General features: G+C 34.2%; 1 protein-coding gene across 2 annotated transcripts in view; it reads left to right on the top strand.

Moving 5' to 3' along the window:
- The window catches only part of DCUN1D1 (defective in cullin neddylation 1 domain containing 1), a 30,624-nt gene extending 23,160 nt beyond the window's left edge, over positions 1-7,464 (top strand). For both annotated transcript variants that reach the window (XM_079922206.1, XM_079922207.1), the window contains exons 5-7: positions 3,217-3,299; positions 3,536-3,632; positions 4,995-7,464. In XM_079922206.1, the coding sequence (XP_079778332.1) occupies positions 3,217-3,299; positions 3,536-3,632; positions 4,995-5,074 (260 nt within the window). In that variant the 3' untranslated portion in view covers positions 5,075-7,464. The remainder of the gene's footprint in view (positions 1-3,216; positions 3,300-3,535; positions 3,633-4,994) is intronic.
- The last annotated feature ends 11,682 nt before the right edge of the window (positions 7,465-19,146 follow it).

Raw genomic sequence — 19,146 nt, 5'->3', positions numbered from 1 at the left:
TCCATGTGCAGGTTTTTGTGTGGATATAAGTTTTCAGTTCATTTGGGAAAATACCCAGGAGTGTGATTGCTGGATCACATGGTAAGCGTATGTTTAGTTTTGTAAGAAACTGCCAAACTGTTCCAAAGTGGCTGTACTATTTTGCATTCCCACCAGCAATGAATGAGAGCTCCTGTTGCTTCACATCCTCGCCAGCATTTGGTGTTGTCAGTGTTTTGGATTTTGGCCCTTCCAAAAGGTGTGTAGTGGTATCTCATTGTTTTAATCATTGAAGAATTTTAACATGGAAGTGAAACCAAATTTATATGCCTGAAAGGTCCATCTGAAAGCAGTGTGGTCCTTTAAAAGGTGTGGAGGCAGAACTAGAGGAAGAGAAATTGGTTATGAAGCTGTTGCAGTGATTTAGCTAGACATGAAGAGGCCCCTAGCGTAGGCCCTAGCAAGGGATGGAGAAAAGAGAGAGATTTAAAAGGTGCTTAGAAGCCAAAATGAGAAAGCTTTGATTGAAAGTGTGATGAGGAAGTTAGTCTTAACCCCCATTTGGGGATATTTGGAAATGTGGGGGGGGTATTTTTGGTATTGTTGTAACGACTGAGGGCTTCTACTGGGATTAGGGGTCTGCTAAATGACCTGCAGTGCATAGGACTTCATTTCCTTACAATGAAAAATTGTGTTTCATTGAGAAACACTGTAGGGTGATGACATTCATTGAGAGAAAAGAAAATGGTAGGTCTGTAGTTCAGTTTGAGCCCTGTTGAATTTGAGTTGTTTGTGGATATCCAGTTGAAGATGTCCTTAGGCAATTAGATGTAAGAATCTAGAATATAGAAAGAGCAGTTTCAGATTTAGGACTTGTTAGAGATGGTTTGAGCATATAACTTGAAAAAAGGTAAAGGTTTGAAAAATCTACTGAGAGAAGTAGAGGTGGTTATTGCTGACGTACAGTGTTATAGAACATCAACATTTAATGGAGAAATGGAGGAAGAGGAGCAGTAAAAGAAAATAAGGCCAGAGAGGACAGAGGAAAATCAATAGAGTGATACCATTAAAGCTGAGAGAAGCGACAGTTCCATCCAGGAGGTGTACTCAGTTTTGTCAAATACGGCAGAGAGCCAAGTAAATTAAGGACTTAAAGGTTTATTTGGCAACCAGAAGGGCTTGGTGACCCTTCAGAGATTACTTTCAGTGGGGTGAGTGACGGAGGTGGACACTAGTTTATAGAATTAAAATGTGTGGTAGGTGAGGAAATTGGACAATGAATGTAGATTACAAAAAGTTCTTTTAACTACCTGAACTTTCAAACATCATATATGTACACTCCTATTCTTGTAAGATTCTTAGGTTAGTATATCAGCTGAGAAATGGGCCTTTATAGGTGTCTCATGGTTTACAGTTATTTGAATATTTCATTGTTTCTCATCCTTATTTTCTAAAAATTAATTGAAAAGGGAAAAAAATGCTAACACTAGTAATAAGCTTAGTTCTCATAAATTTAATGCATTTGAAGTGAAGAAGGATATCATTAAGCATGCTAATAACAGCAAATCCTACTATACATGCTAATAAGAGCGATCTTACTGCACTTAAGCTAGACAATTATATGTTTGGTTGGTAAAGAAAAGAATAAAATTAAAGAACCTGGAAGGAATATTTGGTATAGAGCTTTAAAGACTGCAAAGATTAAAAAGGAATTGTGATTAGTTAGGGGTTGTTGTCATATTTCTAGTTCTCTTAAAACATGGGGATCTGAACTGGACTTTCAGACATGTTTTCATGAGCACATTAAAAATAAAAGTAGAAGACTCATGTACTCTCTCAAGATGATCTGTGAAGGGAAGGAGAAAGAGGGTAGCTTGTAAGGGAATGGAGAGATACAAGAAAGATTTATTAAAGATAGGTGATAACTTGAGCGTGTTCCTTTGTGGAGGGGAAAGCTGGAAGACAGGGCAAAGTTGAAGATACAGGGAGAGAAGAAAATTAATCAGTAGACCAGATTCCTTGAAAAGGCAGGATGGCATATTGGATCCATAATAATGGTGTTAGGGGCTTAACCTTGGATGGGAGAAGAGGCACCTTTTCCAAGGAAACTTGTTCATTCAGCAGTTTCTGAATGCCTACTGTGTGTTTCATTCTGCTAGTTTGGGGATATGTAGTCCCTATCCTTGAAGAGGTTAGGGTCTAGTGAAGATGGGGGATTTTTTGCCTATGTCCTATATGTGTTTTTTCAGGTAGGATGTGAGTCTTTTTGGAGTCTTTCCTAGTCTTTCATGATTCCTCAGATTATCCAGAGTAGTTTGGAGATCATATCTAAAAGGACTTTTAAGTTACTTGGGATGTAATTTTTCCTGACCTGGAAATGTAAATTTACTCATGAAAGCTTGACCTAACTACTTTAGTTCTTTGAAAGAGATCATAGTTCTTTCTCTCTGTTGTTATGACAGATATAGTTTTTTGTCATGTGGTAATATTGCTTCTTTATCCTTATCGGCTCCAAAACCAGTTAAATAGTCATTTATATCCTCTTCATCAGACTTTTAAAAAGACAAATCTTAGTTTATTATTAATTTTAAATTTTTAATATTCTTAATGGTCTCCTTGAGGATCAGTCAGCCAACAACTTGGAGCGTAAGATTGGTTAGGATTGTGGGTAGTAATTCTTTGCATTACAGCTTATAGGTGTACCTCAGTGATTTACAGCTGGGGGCAGTTTTGCCTCCCAGGGGACCTTTGTCAATATGTGGAGATACTTTTGGTTGTCACCACTGGGGATGGGGCAGAACTGCTACTGGCATCTAGTGGATAGAGGCCAGGGATGCTGCTAGTGCTGTAATGCACAGGACAGCTTCCCACAACAAAAAATTATCTGCCCCAAAATGTCAAAAGTGCTGAGGTCAGGAAATACTGGTGTACATTAATATTTGAATACTTATGAGCTAGTCAAACATGCTTACCTACGTTATCTTATTTAAACTTCAGAAACCCCTTATGAGGTAAGTGATATCCTTCTTGCCCTGAAGGCACCATTCATTTGTGATGGAAGCAGGATACAAAGCTTGGACTTAACTCTATAGGAAATTTTTATTATGTAAGTATTCAGGACACGAGCCTTTTTTTTTTTTTTTTAAAGGCTATCTTTTGTCTTACCTGGTGTTTTTTTTTTTTCAGGGACAAATATTCCTGACATTTGAAGTATATAATTTATTTTTAATATTACAGATCTAGAAATGGCCATTGCCTACTGGAATTTAGTGCTTAATGGAAGATTTAAATTCTTAGACTTATGGAATAAATTTTTGTTGGTAAGTTCATATTTTCTGCAGTTCGGTGTTTTCTCTAAACTTTTGCTTTGTTTGAAGATAAATTAACATTTTAAAGCATAACTAACTCATTTCAGAGCATGTAATGGACATAGAATGAAAAATTTGATTTCCAGAGTTTTATTACATAGGTTGTTTTGCATTCTTGTATTTGGTATCATCTGGACTGTTTTTTTGAAACTCTTTTTAGTGATTTGGATGCTTTTTTTTTTTAATAGGAACATCATAAACGATCAATACCAAAAGATACTTGGAATCTTCTTTTAGACTTCAGTACAATGATTGCAGATGACATGTCTAATTATGATGAAGAAGGTAATGAACATTTTGCTCTATCAGTTTTTTGAAAAATTTGTCTTCTTTTATCACACAGTCTTGAACTTCTTGTCTACTTCTGTTTTTCTTAGAGTTAATTTCCTTCTTCTGAGCTTTTATTTGTGCTCTTCTGAATGTATGAAATGCCTTCATCCTCTTTACCAATCTGCATTGTTTCCTTAAATACCAATTCTGTGTATTCATGTCTTCCAGAAAGGCATGAGTACTTTTCATCCATGTTTTAGATTTTCAGTTTACTTTAAGAACCTATTCTTTTCTTAATGTACTTTTATAGTACTTGTATATGTATTTTTTGTTGTTGTCTGTTTGTTTTGTCTGTGAACTTGATTGTAAACTCCTTAAGTTTAGTGACCTTGTCCAAATGGAAACGGACTTTAGTTTCCTACTGTAGTACTCTTGGCATTCAGTAAATATTCACTGATTGAATGCTTTTCTGCTGTTTCTTCATGTATGTATAAGGATGATTTTGCCATCCACTATCAGGACATGTGCTTTTGTTTTTCTGGAACTGGCAGTGATTTACATTTGTTTCTTCACGCATACTTACCTAGTTCCCCTTGAGAATTAGCAGGATTTTTTTTTTTTTGATATTGTTGAATAGGCAGAGGTATTTTTTGAAAAATCTCTAGTAACCTTGGTCTCCTTAAAAGTGTCCTGGAACTACTTAATGTAACCAAAGATAATGTTATTTCCTTATCTTTGTTTTCATTGTCATGTATTGTCTTCTTTAAGAAGTGAGAAATGACTGATAATTGATAATTGTGCTTTCTGTTAGACCTTACACAAAAGTGAAGAACTTCCTATTTGGAGGTTGGCATAGAGAAGAGGCATGTATAGAGGCATGCGCATATGTAATTTAAAATCCTTTAGTAATTTATTATCATGAAATAGGTTAGAGTTTGATCCTTGCTGTTAATTTCCTTTGTAAGATTGCCACAAAGTGCAAAAAAAGATTAACTCCAACCTACTGTGCTTTCAGCAGCACTGGCAGCATGTCATCATATCAAGGTCAGATTTGACCAAATTACTTCAGTGGCCTGGCTTCAGTGGCCTTCAGAAAACCATAATATTATTAGTTACCAGAAGGGTTATTTTTTTATCATTCAAGGAATTATCAAGTATTGGAATAATAGAGAAGAGAGAAAGGAATACTCTAGGTAGAAACTCTAAAGAGCTAGAAATTTGGAAGTCCTATCAGTGGGAATACTTATAATGACATACTTTAACAATTATGGGGAAGATATTTTAAAAAAATAAAGGATTCTATTAAAATGTTAGCCTTATTTCTGCTTTTCTTTCTTTCCTTTCTCCCATCCCCGCCCCCCTCCCCCCCCCCCACAGGAGCATGGCCTGTTCTTATTGATGACTTTGTGGAATTTGCACGCCCTCAAATTGCTGGGACAAAAAGTACAACAGTGTAGCACTAAAGGAACCTTCTAGAATGTACATAGTCTGTACAATAAATACAATGGAAAATTGCACAGTCAATTTCTGCTGGCTGGACTGAACTGAAGATCAATCCTCACAATTCAGACTGAGGGTTGAGACAAAACTTTAAGGATACATCTTGGACCATATCGTATTTCATTCTTCTAATGGTGGTTTGGGCTTGTCTTCTAGTCTGGGCCGCTCTAAACATTTATTATTCCAACATTGTGGATTTCATCTTATATCTGTGGACCATCCTAGTTTATTCTCCCATAAGTCTTAGAAGCTTTATGGTGATTATTTTGAAGTTTCCATTCTTGCATAAAGCACAATGCTGTCTTCATCAGAAAACAGTTTGGCATAAGAATTAAACATGTGAACATCACAATTTATAAAAACTTCTTAAATATATGCTTTGGGCTAGTTGCAAAGACTATGCTGATAGCACTTCCAGTGAGAGTGATATATTTAAGTGTACCAGATCTGGAATGTTGTTTTGGTATGGGGGGATTTTTTTTTTTCCTGGCAAATCACATGTATTGTTAACGTGAGTAGAGTATCTGTTGAAAAAAAAGTCAAAATAACCAACGTGAAAAATTTTTAGGATAACTTGGTGTGCCTACCCAAAATTTTACTGTGTTTTAGACCCTCGATTTCAGAAGGTTCCACAGATCTAGTCTGCACTTATCTTACCCATGTTTATATATAGTTGTCTTACAGGGGGTTTTATTTAGAAAAACATCTGCATAATGTTAGATTCTACTCCTGTCTACATTATGCACTCCATAATTGGATTTCATTATGATTTTGAAACGCTGATATGCCTGTCGAGTAAGTTAAACTATTTAATTTGTTTTGAATGTTTTAGATTGCTACATAATACAATATTCTAAATTTAGGCATGAGGGTTTATTTTTGTTTTTTGGGGTTTTTTTGGTCAGCGCACTATGGAACACAAATGAAATTCTCTTAATTTATAAGAAGATAGTAGGAATTAAATTTTGAAAATGGTTGTAATGAGCCATAAAGTTCAATTCTTATAGGTACTGCTCTTTCAGACAAATAGTCCATTTTTGATGACTTCTTATTTTGTTGAAGTTGCTTTAACTGCTAATCACTGTGGTTGCCAAATATTTCAGGAGCAAAGATTTTCAAGCAGGCATGCACTTGATGCAAAGTACCAATCTGGCTTCTATTTTCGTAAATTATTTAATTTTTACTGTTCTTTGTTTCACTCAGATTAGCTCAGTTTTCACATCAAAGCAGCACTCTGTCTTGTATGTTTCTTTTTTTTCCCTTCATTACAAGACCCATGAACTGCTTTCATGCTGAAAATGCTCATTTCTTTGTTCACTTCTTGACCTGTGAAGAAGGGTTTATTGCTTTCTTAAACATTTCTATAAGGCAGGTTAAAAAATGTAAAATTTCTGATATTGGATGACTGGTTTTTAGCAGGAGTAGATTTTGCTTGGTGTATCCAGGCACTCTAAGTTCTAATGTTGAAATTATCAAAGGTATGTACTTCAGAATAGCAGTACATTATAAGGTATATGCGGAAATGATTTTAAGAAACAATGATATATTAAAACTACTTTTTATTTACGATTTTGAAATTGACTAGAAAGCTTTCCCCATATATATTAATATTCTAATCATAACTTTAATTCAAGAATATGATTCTATCAAAAGAAAATTTTGAAAATTTCTATTCAGGTTACTGGAATTGGTTATTAAAAAAAGAAAAGAAAAAAGAAGAATCCTGCTGCTTTCAGTATTTCCTGATTTCATATTTGTAAATACTAAGAGGAACTTCAATTATGAAAAATTTTTAAAAGATATATATATATATAAATGTACTATTTTGTTTCCTGTCTTGAAGATTTTGAGTTATGGTATTGTTTTTGAATTGATTAATTAATTCCGGTATGCTGTGTTTTGAAATGAGATCCGATTAGCTTTTTTTCCCCAATATAAATTGTTTTTCATAAAAGTCTGATATTGATTCGTGGCCTAATGCCTTGGGTTTTACAGACTTTTCCTTTTAAATGCAAGACCTTTTCAACAAAATAGTGTTTGTCATCAGTTTGGTACTAAACATTTATAATTACTATGTAATTATAAACAGAAAAATACATAAAGCTTTGAATATAATCATGTAGCATAAAAGTTAAGGTTGTTAACTCTATGATGGCATCTTAGAATTAAACAATACTATTACTAGGGCTGAAAAGAGAAGACTGATTTAATGTGGTGTGGTTATTCTGAGGATACATGTCTGGTTACAGGGAATATTTTGTACTAAAAAATGCTTACACATAATGGCCGTGTGCGTGTGCGTGTGTGTGAAAGAGAGAGATTGACAGGTTGAAAGAGACACACATGCTCACACACACACACGCACACACACACACACACAACTTGAATTGCTTTAATTCATTAGTGTTTCAGTCTTCATTCTGGTAAACTCCCCATGCTGATTCTTTGTTTTAAACTGAACCACAGGTACAGTTTCCTTTTTGCCAAATGTCAAAACAGGTACACATTTTACAATGTAATGCTTTTTAAATAGTAAAGTGTATAAAATTAGAAGTGCCCACATATAAAAATACTTGAGATCAAGATTATCTTTAGTGACTATCATCTGCATATCTCTGTAAGTTCAATTGTGTTTCTTACATCCCTGTCATATTACCAACAGAGGCAATAAAAGCTTCAGTGAAATTGCCATGACTAAATCTTTTCACATATTATTTCAGTGTAATACTTTTAAAGACTAAAATATACCAGAAAACTTTTCCAGAAAGGATAATTATTTATGGAAAGAGCATTATAATGGCAAGTTTTGGGGAGAAAAGACATGCCAAGTCTTGTTTACTACATTTAAAATGTTTACAACTATACTGGGCTGCTTTATTTAATTAACAGTACTGTAGTTGTGTAATACGGCTTTGTAAGTATGTGTTCTTCATTAGACTTTTAAAAAGTTTTAATGAGAGAAAGAAAACTTAATAAAATAACATGGGAAATCTTTTATATAATATGCTTACTGGGGAATTCTTATTTAAGCAAGGTATACTATTTTTTTTCCTCAGAAAGATTTAAGTGAATGAATGAAGTATTCATCTATTTTTTATTTGACGATAATCAAGAGGTTTGAGTAGTTGTAGCCAGTTTAATGTGCACTTTGCTTAGATTTTTAAAAACATGTTACAATGAAGACTACGTATTGTAAACCTTCTGTAACTTTTACGTATGAATGACAGAAGAAAGTTAAACCTAATGAAAGAATTTTGGAATAAAAAAAGGAAAGTGGTGCTGGGGAAATTTATTATAGTTCACGAAGTATGCCTTTGTAAACCTGAATCAACTTTTAGAAGGAATTAATTTATGGAGTTCTAAATGTTAAATTGTGTATATTTAATAGAAAATACTTACTTGACACCTCAGCAGTTTTCTTTAAATGTTACTTTATACTTTTAACAATATGATTTATATTGCATACATAGATGTTTTGATAAGATTTTATCAAATTTGATAATGTAATGATAAAATGTTTTTAAAATGTGAACTATTTAACATATAACTTAATATCTGAGGACGCAATACCTGAATTGTGATTTCTACATAATGTGATAATTAGGGTTCAAATTATGGCTCATCATTTAATTGATTATAAACGAGTATATTTCTGAACTCTTTACTTGCCTCCATTTTTACAATCATATAGCAATAATTTCTATTTTTATTTTATAAAAATGTGGTGAAGTTATATATCATGATACCTTTACCTTTGATTTCTGAAGGGGAAGGGGTTTATATTTTGTAGTTGATAAATTTGAAAATTCCTAATAGTACAAATCCCCTTTTCCAGGTTTACCCTATTTGTCCCTATTTTGGTTGAATATTTGCTTGATTTGTACCTGATTCTGGAGGCAGATAGTCCTGTTTTTTTTTTTTTTTTTCCTTAATTCATAATACAGTTACATAAATGGTTTTACCAGAGCATTCTTGCCATCTATTTTCTTTACTGCCTGTTGGGTAACTGGCATTTCTTACTGACAAACTCATTTATTTGACACTTTTCCACTAGGCTCAGTGTTTTGTGTTAATGTGGCTTTTGACTTCTCTTCTGTTGGTCTTTTTTTAATCTGTCATAATAAGGAAATTATGATAAAATGTGCACAGCCTTTGTAGTAGATGGAATTCCCAAAAAGTAATGTCTTCATTTATGGAGTTTTAAAGACAGATTATTTGGGGAATCGTTTTATAATTAATCCATTTTAAAAATTGAGTTCCTAATATATTTTTAATCAAGTATATCCAAGTTTTTCTTAAAAGTATTGCTTATGTATTTTCAGCTTACCTTTTCTGTATTTGTGCTGTGCAGAAGTCAGTGTAGCTTGTAACTTAAAGCATTTGTTTTCAAGCCATACCTTGAGGCTGCTGTATTTATGAGGTTGGAAGCTTTCTATTTTATCTCTTGTAGGTTATTGGCGTTTCATATGAGATTTGGTTTGGGGAAAAAATGTTTGGTTAAAACAATGTTTGTTTTAATGACTGGCTTATAGGGAACATAACCTCTTTGGCAGATTTTTCAGTGGAATGGGAAGAGATGGAGTCGGAATCCATCAAATAAGTTTAAAACAAACAATTTTTAACCAAAATAGTGAAAACAAAGCTTGATTTGAAACTTCATTGTTTCAAAGTTTGGAAACTTAACAGACGGCAGCATGTGAGTAACTTAATGAACAAAGCAAAGAAGAAAAGGATAATATTCATTTTATATTTAGAATGTATATATGTATTTAGGTAGATGTTTAATATAACTACTTAAATTTTTATTTCAGGTTATGAAATATTTTAAGAAAACATTGGATCTAACGGAAAACTTGAGCGGTGCCAAATGAGATTTTTACGGAAACGAACACTGTAGGGCATAAGTTTAGGGGAAAACAAAATGGCTAAGGGGAAATACTAAGGAAAGCTCTAGACAGTGATTTTTATCACATAGTTACATGACACAGAGCTTAAAGAGCAATATTTGATCAGTAAGGTTTAGAGATGTGTGTACTTGGAATCCTTTGAAAATAGCTAGTTTAGTTTTCAATATTCTTAATCCTGAGAGTATGTTAGAATTAAATATATTGAAATTATATGAAATGAAAGCCAGAGCTTTAAAATAGTCATTCTTAAGACTTTATTGTGATGGTACTCAACAACAACTTTATTGAGCTATAATTTACACACCGTAAAATCCACCCATTGTAAGTGTATAATTCAGTGGTTTTAGTAAATTCATGGAGTTGCAAAACCATCATCACAATCCAGTTTTAGAAAATTTCCATCAGCCCATAAAAGTTGCCCTCCTGGTCCTTTGCAGTTAGTTCCTGTTCCTACCCCAAGCCCCAGGCAGCCACACTAATCTGTTTCTATAAATTTTCCCTGTCTAGAAATTACCTGTGAATAGAACCATACAATTTGAAGACTTTTGTATCTGGCTTCTTTCCCTTGGCATAATGTTTCTGAGGTTCGTCCGTGTTATAGCGTATACCTGTACTTTAGTTCTTTCAGTTGCTATATAGTATTGCATTGTATGGATATACTACATTTTGTTTATTCATTCACCAGTCGGACATTTGGATTGTTTACATTTTTGGTTATGAATAGTAACTCTGTGAGCATTCCCCGTTATTTGTCATTGTGTGGACATATATTTTAATTTCTTTTAGGTAGATTCCTAGGAGTGTAATTGTCGGGTTGTTTGCAAATTTTGTTTGACTTTCTAAACTGCCAAACTGTTTTCCAAAGTGGCTGTACCATTTAAAAATATTCCTATCACAATGCATAAGGGTTGCAGCTTCTGTAAATCCTTGTGAATGTTTATTATTATTACTATTATTATTGTCATTCTGGTGGATATGTATCTTCAGTGTGCAAGTTATATATATATATCTAGCTATCCTAATTGACATGTCTGTAGGATGTGCAATTTGGGTAAGTATTGGGTTGGCCAAAACGTTCGTTTAGGTTTCCCATACGATGTAATGGAAAATCCCCAATGAATGTTTTGGCCAACCCAACATAAGGTGGTCTGAGAGATTGCTGTAAAATTACTTGAAATGTACTTACACTTACTTGAAGGCAGTATTTTCTGTAACCAGTGAGGGTAGTTGTTATACCCTTCCAGTGGGAGTTCCAGTCCCTTAGTGAACTCTGGTGAGGAGATAAACTGTGTAGGTAAAGAGTGATGCTGATGGCTGTTGCTTTGTGCTATTGTGTGTACGGTGATTGATATAACTACCCAGTTAGCCTGTGACTGGTGGTAATACTTAAAACGTTGTATACGTAATTTGTACAGATATGTCAGTCTCATTATTAATTTTCTCAGAGCTCTTTTGCTTTGAGAAATTAATTTCTTAAGTTTGTAAAACTTTAGTTGATTCTGTTTAGTTGCTGCCAGCCACCTGTGCTCTTAATACGTAGTGGACATTGGTGTAGTGTTTATTTTATTTTTAATGCTAAATTTCAGAATATACAAAATAGTATGATGAACTTACTTCCACGTAATCAATTCATGGCCGATCTTGATTTATCTGTATGCCACCCATCTTCCCAACCCTGATTTATTTTGAAGCAAATCCCAGGTAGCAAATAGTTTCATTTGTAAATATTTCAGTTATGTATGTCTGAAAGAAAAAGCTCTTTAAGATAACCACAATACTGTTATCACACTTAAATGTTAACAATTTATTAGTAATTATTCAGTTAGCATTTAAAATTATCTCATAATTAATTTTCCAGTTCAAGTCAGGTTTCAAATAAGGTCCATATGTTGCATATATCTCTGAATTTCTTTTAACTTATGGATCCCCGTACCTGCCTCTCCTCAGCTCGGAATTCATTTGTTTGAAAATGCAGTGGTTGCTTTAAATTTTTAAACTTCTATGCAATTATATTTAAGGTGACATTTGATGTACTTAATCAAAAAATACTGTTAACTTGAAAATATTTTGGAAGTTAATGAAGTGTGGTCTAGAAAGCCACAATAATTGTATCAACAGACATTCCCTTAACTTTAAAATATAACGGGACTTGTATCCAGAATATATAAAGAACTCTTACAACTTAAGAATAGAAAGACAACACAATTTACAAATGAGCAAAGTATTTGAATAGACCTTTCTCCAAAACGTATATACAAATGGCTAATGAGCACATGAAAAAATGCTCAACCTCATTAGTCATTAGGGAAATGAAAATCAAAACCACAGTGAGTTATCACTTCACACCTTCAAGGATTACTTTAATAAAAATGGACAAGTGTTGAAGAGCATGTAGATGAATAGGAACCCTTGTACATTGGTGGGAATGTAACATGGTGCAGCAGCTGTGGAACACAGTTTGGCTGTTCCTCAAAAAGTTAAACATAGAGTTAACATATGACTCAGCAATTCCACTCCTACAAACAGACTTGAAAACATATTCATATTCCAGCCCCTGGTAACCACTATCTTACTTTGTGTGTCTATGAATTTGATTATTTTAGGTACTTCATGTAAATGAAATCACACAGTATTTATCTTTTTTGTGATTGGCTTGTTTCACTTAGCATAAAGTCCTCAAGCTTCACCCTTGTTGCAGAATGTGACAGGAATTCATTCCTTTTAAAGGCTGAATAATATTCCATTGTAAGTATATATCACATTTTATTTTGCTTATCCATTTATCTGCCAGTGGACATTTGGCTATTGTGAACAGTGCTGCTGTGAACATACATGTGCAAGTATCTCTTTGAGATCCTTTCAGTTCTTTAGGTTACATACCCAGAAGTGCTATTGCTGGATCCTATGGCAGTTCTAGTTTAAATTTTTTGTGGAACTTCTATACTGTTTTCCACAGCAGTCACACCATTTTACAATCCTACCAACAGTGCACAAGGGTTCCAGTTTCTCCACATCTTCATCATTACTTATTTCCTCCCTCCCTCCCTCCCTTCCTTCCTTTTTTTTTTTTTTTATACTAGACATCCTAATGGATATGAGGTAATACCTCATTGTGGTTTTGAATTGCATTTCTCTGGTTAGTGATTTTGAGCATCTTTTCACATGCTTGTTGGTCATTTGTATATCATCTTTGGAAAGATGACTATTCAAGTCTTTTGCCCATTTTTGAATTGGGTTATTTGATTTTTTTGGTGTTGAGTTGTAGGAGTTCTTTTGATATTCTAGATATTAAGCATTTGGCCTTATGTTATTAAGTCCAATGTGTCTATATTGATTTTCTGTCTGGATGATTTCTGTCTGGATGATTGATGAAAATGGGATATTGAAGTCCCCTACTATTATTATATTGCTGTCTATTTCTCGCTTTAGATTTCTTCTTTTATTTTGCTTTATATTAAAACAAAATAAGGGTTTGTGTGTATGTGTATGGAATCTTGGATTTTCAACATGAAAGATAATATCTGCAAACATAATTTTTCTTCTTTCCAATTTCAATGATTTTTAATTCTTTTTCTTTCCTAATTGCTCTGACTAGGACTTCAAAAAACATGTAGAATAGAAGTGGCAAGAGTGGGCATCCTTGTCTTGTTCCTGATCTTAGAGGAAAAGTTTTGCCTCTTTTACCATTGCAGTATAATGTTAGCAGTGGGATTTTCCTATATGGTGTTTATTATGCTAAGGTAGTTTCCTTCTATTCCTGATTCGTTGATTTTTTCTTGCGGGGGTGGGGGGGGGGGTGTCAGGAAAGGGTGTTGAGTCTTATCAAATGCTTTTCTGCATCAATTAATATGATAATGTGGTTTTTGTCCTTCACTCTGTTAATGTGGTATATTAGAATGATTGATTTTCATGTGTTGAACCGTCCTTGCATTCCAGGAATAACTCCCACTTTGTCATGTTGTATAATTCCTACTGGAACTCTCCACAGAATGTAATCACTAAATGTTATACCTCTTTAAGTCTCTTTATTATTGTTGGGTGTCTGTTGCAGCAGTATGGCCGTATCTAACTACTACATGCACTGAATGTGAAAGTTTTCGAAGGGAAACAAGAAAAATTATTGAATTGGATCCTCAGGTACTTTTTACTTCCAGGCTCATTAACAAATCTGTAACTTGCTTAGAGACATGAGGAAGAGAAAATTTAGCTCACTGGTTCACAAACTTTAGTGTATCTAAGTTTTTTAGTTTACTTATTTTTAAGGTAACCACCTTAGTCCTACTTCTGGAGATTCTGAATTGGTTCAGCAGGGCCAGAGCTCCAAAAGAAAAGGAGCCACCCATGTGATTTAGATCTAGCAGAGAACAGTAGTTCAAAGTCCCTGAGTCACGAATGAACTTGGCAAGTTTGAGGAATGGAAGGTAAGGCAGTGAGGTGGCACAGTGGCTGAGGAGCAGAGTGCCATGAGATGAGAAGAGGCAGGCAGGAGGCACATCACGTATGATTTTGTGAACTAACACAAGGAGTCTGACTTCCTAAGTGCAATGAGACACCTTTGGAGATTTTAAAACAGGGAAGAAAAAATTTTTGAGTTTTGCTTTTAAAACATGACTGGCTGCTGTGTGGAGAATGGTTTCCAGGGAGTTAGGAGGTTGCTGTCTAGACTAGAGGTGATGTTCCTTTGAACTAGTGTGACAGTGATAGAAGAGAGGTTGGCAGACTAGGGATATATTTTAGAAGTGGCATCAAATAATTTAATGATGGATTGTATGTTGGGGGGAGGGAAGGAAATATGTCTAGTTGGAACAATTATGTGGATGATGGTGTCATTTATCATAATGGGAAACAGTTAGATTAGAAATGGGGGGGGATCAAGTATTCTGTTGTTAGACATGAATGTTTCTTATTCTCTCAAACAAGTAAAAATAAGTGATGCCCCAAAGTATAGCCAGATAGTTTTAGTGCCTCCAATCTGGGTGCTATGAGCATTTTTGGGTAGGACAATTCTGCATCAGAGCTGTACATTTTACCACAGGAAATAAAAAACTGCCCCCCCGCCATGTGATGGTCTAAATTGCACACATATTTTTAAATGCCAGGTAGGGTAGTTCTACTACAGGTTGTACCTCTGGTGTACCTTTGCTCGTGCAAGGGGTCTTTACATCCTTACATGTGTCTTTTCTCAGGCGATGGACACTAAAAAATACAACTTATACTGTAAATTCTGTTAAAATTTTTTATATTAAAGTTCTTACAAAAGATTTTGCTTTATGAACTGGCGCCTTAGTCCACTCTACTTTGTGCAGGCCAGTTCATTCTATTATTCTCATTCTTAATTATCCTTCTTATGCCACCACTGTGAATCCACAATTAATTTTACATTTTTACTAACAAGAAATTTAAAATATTGGAAAATGTACCATATAAAAATCACAATCTAGTGATACTTGTTAGTCTTTGAGAAGGTACAGACCTGGAAATAATGAAGCATGTTGGAAATGGTAAAATTAGATAAATATAAAATGCTTAAAATTTTTTATTTCTTTAATACTGTTTAAAGCAAAAAGTATTTAGTTGGGCTTATAAGATGTAAAAGTAAAATACATGACAATAGTACAAAGGATTGGATGAGGAATAAATGGAATTTTACTGTTGGAAGATTCTTATAAATGAAGTGGTATAATAAATACAGACTGGTTCAATGTAAGGATGACATATTATAAATCATAGGAGTTACCACTGAAAACAGGTATAAGCAAAAAGCCAAAATAGGAGATTGAATGCTAAAAAGTAATCCAAATGAAGGCAGAAAAGGAATAAGAAAGGCACAAGAAGAGATGGAATAGAGAAGAAAGAGCAAGATGGAAAGTTTAAATACAAATATATCAGTAATCATATTGAACATCAATGGGCTTAAACATTCCAATTAAAAGAGGCTGTTGGAACAGATAAAAAGCAAGGCCCAAGTAGAGGCTTTATACAAGAGTCATGCTTTAAATATAAAGACACAGATGGGCTAGAAGTAAAAGGATAGAAAAAGATGTACTATGTAAACAAGCATAAGAAAAGTAGTGTGGCTGTGTTAATATAAGGTATAAAAAAAGGACATTTCACATTGATAAAAGGATGAATTTCATCAAAATGTAATCCTAAATGTGTATGTACCTAATGTACCTTCAAAATGTATGAAGCAAAAAATGACAGAAATGGGAAAATCCACAATTACTGTTGGAGATTTTACTACTCATTTAGTAATTGATAGACTTGATCAAAAGCCACACACACACACACACGTATACACACACACACACGTATGAATATAGATTTGAAAATCACAACTAATTGATGTTTATAGAACATATTCAGCAACTGTAGAATACTAATTCTATAGCTGTTACATGCTACACATTCTATAGTGCACTTGGTGGAATTTCGACTGGGATTACATTGAATGTATAGATCAATTTAGGAAGAACTGAAATCTTGACAATATTGAGTGTTCCTATCCATGAACATAGAATAACTCTATTTAGATCTTTGATATCATTCATTAGATCCTCATACAGATTGTATGCATATTTTGTTAGATTTACACCTAATATTATTTTTGAGGTCCTAATGTAAATGGTATTGTGTTTTTAATTTCAAGTCTCACTTGCTCATTGCTGGTAAATAAAAAAGTGGTTGACTTTTGTATGTTAACCTTCAACCTGCAAAGTTGTTATAATCAATTATTAGTTCCAGGAGTTGGTTTTTTTTTTTTTTTTTTTTTTTTTTTGTCAATTCTTTTGGATTTTCTTCATAGATGATCATGTCGTCTGTGAACAAAGGCAGTCTTATTTTTTTCTTGTCTTGTTGCATTACCTGGAACTTCCAGTGTAATGTTGAAAGGAGTAGTGGGAGGAGATATCTTTGTCTTGTACCTGATCTTAGTAGGAAAGCTTTGATTTTGCACTGTTAAGTATGTTAGCTGTAGGTTTTTGTAGATATTCTTTATCAAGCTGAGGAAATTCCTCTCTATTCCTAGTTTACTGGGTGTTGGATTTTGTCAAGTGCTTTTTCTGCATCTGTTGGTAGGATCATGTAATTTTTCTTCTTTAGCCTTTTTTGTTTGTTTTTTATTTTTTTGGGTGTGAGGCACAGCTTTCAGGATCTTAGTTCCCTGACCAGGGATCAAATCCATGCCCCCTGCAGTGGAAGCACGAGTCCTAACTACTGAACTGCCAGGGAATTCCCTAGCCTGTTGATGTGACATTAATTGGTATTTTCTTTCAGTTTTATTAAGATATAATTTACATAGAACACTATATAAGTTGAAGGTGTACAGCATAATGGCCTTTGACTTCATTAATTGATTTTCAAATGTTGAATGAGCCTTGCATACCTGGGGTAAATTGGATTTGATTTACGATTATATATATATATATACACGTACACACATACATATTTGTTTTACCATTTTTATAAACTTATTTGAACAAATTTGACATATAACGTGTAAATTTAAGGTGCACAGTGTTACTTTGATACATTTATATATTGTAATATAATTGTTATAGTGATTTATCACATTACATAATTTTAGTACAATATTATTATCTATGTTCATTATACTGTGCGTTAGATCTCTTTGGCTTATGACTACGTGCTACAAGCTTGTATCCTTAAACACCATCAATCTTATCCCGCTGTCCCCCAATCCCCTAATAACTACCATTTTACTCTTTTTCTTAAAAAACAGGTTTGACTTTTTTAGATTCTATGTATAAGTGATATTGTATAATACTTGTCTTCCTCTGTCTGACTTATCTCACTTAGCACAATAAGCTCAAGATCCGTTGAAGTTGTTGCAAGTGGCAGGATATCCTTTCTCATGGCTGAATAATATTCCATTGTGTATATGTACCATATCTTTTTTTATCCATTCATCCATTGATGGGCATTTGGGTTGTTTCCATATCTTTGCTATTGTGAATGATGCTGCATTTAACAAGGAAGTGCATTTTTCTTGTCAGAATCCTGTTTTCATTTCCTTTGGGTATATACCAAGAAGTGGAATTGCTGGATCAAATGTTAGATCTATTTTTAATTTTTTAAGGAAACTCCATACTGTTTTCCATAGTGGTTGGACCTATTTACATCCCCATCAACAATGTATTAGGGTTTCCTTTTTACCACACCCTCACTAGCACCTTTCTCTTGTCTACTTGATAGCTATTCTGACGTGTGACATGATATCTTACTGTGGTTTTGATTTCCATTTCCCTGATGACTAGTGACGTTAAACATATTTTCATGTGCTTGTTGACTATTTTGATGTCCTATTTGGAAAAATGTGTATTTAATTCTGCCCATTTGTTAATTAGATTTTTGTTACTTTTTTAACATCTTTATTGGAGTATAATTGCTTTACAATATTGTGTTAGTTTCTGCTGTATAACAAAGTGAATCAGCTATATGTATACATATATCCCCATATCCCCTCCCTCTTGCATCTCCCACCCTCCCTGTTCCACCCTCCCTATCCCACCCTTCTAGGTGGTCAGAAAGCACCAAGCTGATCTCCCCATACAATGCAATTGCTTTCCACTAGCTATCTGTTTTACATTTGGTAGTGTATATATGTCAATGTTACTCTCTCACTTTGTCCCAGCTTACCCTTCCCCCTCCCCGTGTCCTCAAGTCCATTCTCTATGTGTGTTTTTTTTTTTTTTTTTTTTTTTGCGGTACGCAGGCCTCTCACTGTTGTGGCCTTCTCCTGTTGCGGAGCACAGGCTCCGGACGTCTAGACTCAGTGGCCATGGCTCACGGGCCTAGCTGCTCTGCAGCATGTGGGATCTTCCTGGACCAGGGCATGAACCCGTGTCCCCTGCATCAGCAGGCGGACTCTCAACCACTGCGCCACCAGGGAAGCCCCCATTCTCTATGTTTGTGTCTTTATTCCTGTCCTGCCCCTAGGTTCTTCAGAACTTTTTTTTTTTTTTAGATTCCATATATATGTGTTAGCATATGGTATATGTTTTTCTCTTTCTGACTTACTTCACTCTGTATGACAGACTCTAGGTCCATCCACCTCACTACAAATAACTCAGTTTCGTTTCTTTTTACGGCTGAGTAATATT

Source organism: Stenella coeruleoalba (genome assembly GCF_951394435.1).
Source record: "Stenella coeruleoalba genome assembly, chromosome: 5".
In the NCBI taxonomy this organism is placed as follows: Eukaryota; Metazoa; Chordata; class Mammalia; order Artiodactyla; family Delphinidae; genus Stenella; species Stenella coeruleoalba.
This window is presented reverse-complemented; position numbering and strand designations above follow the sequence as displayed.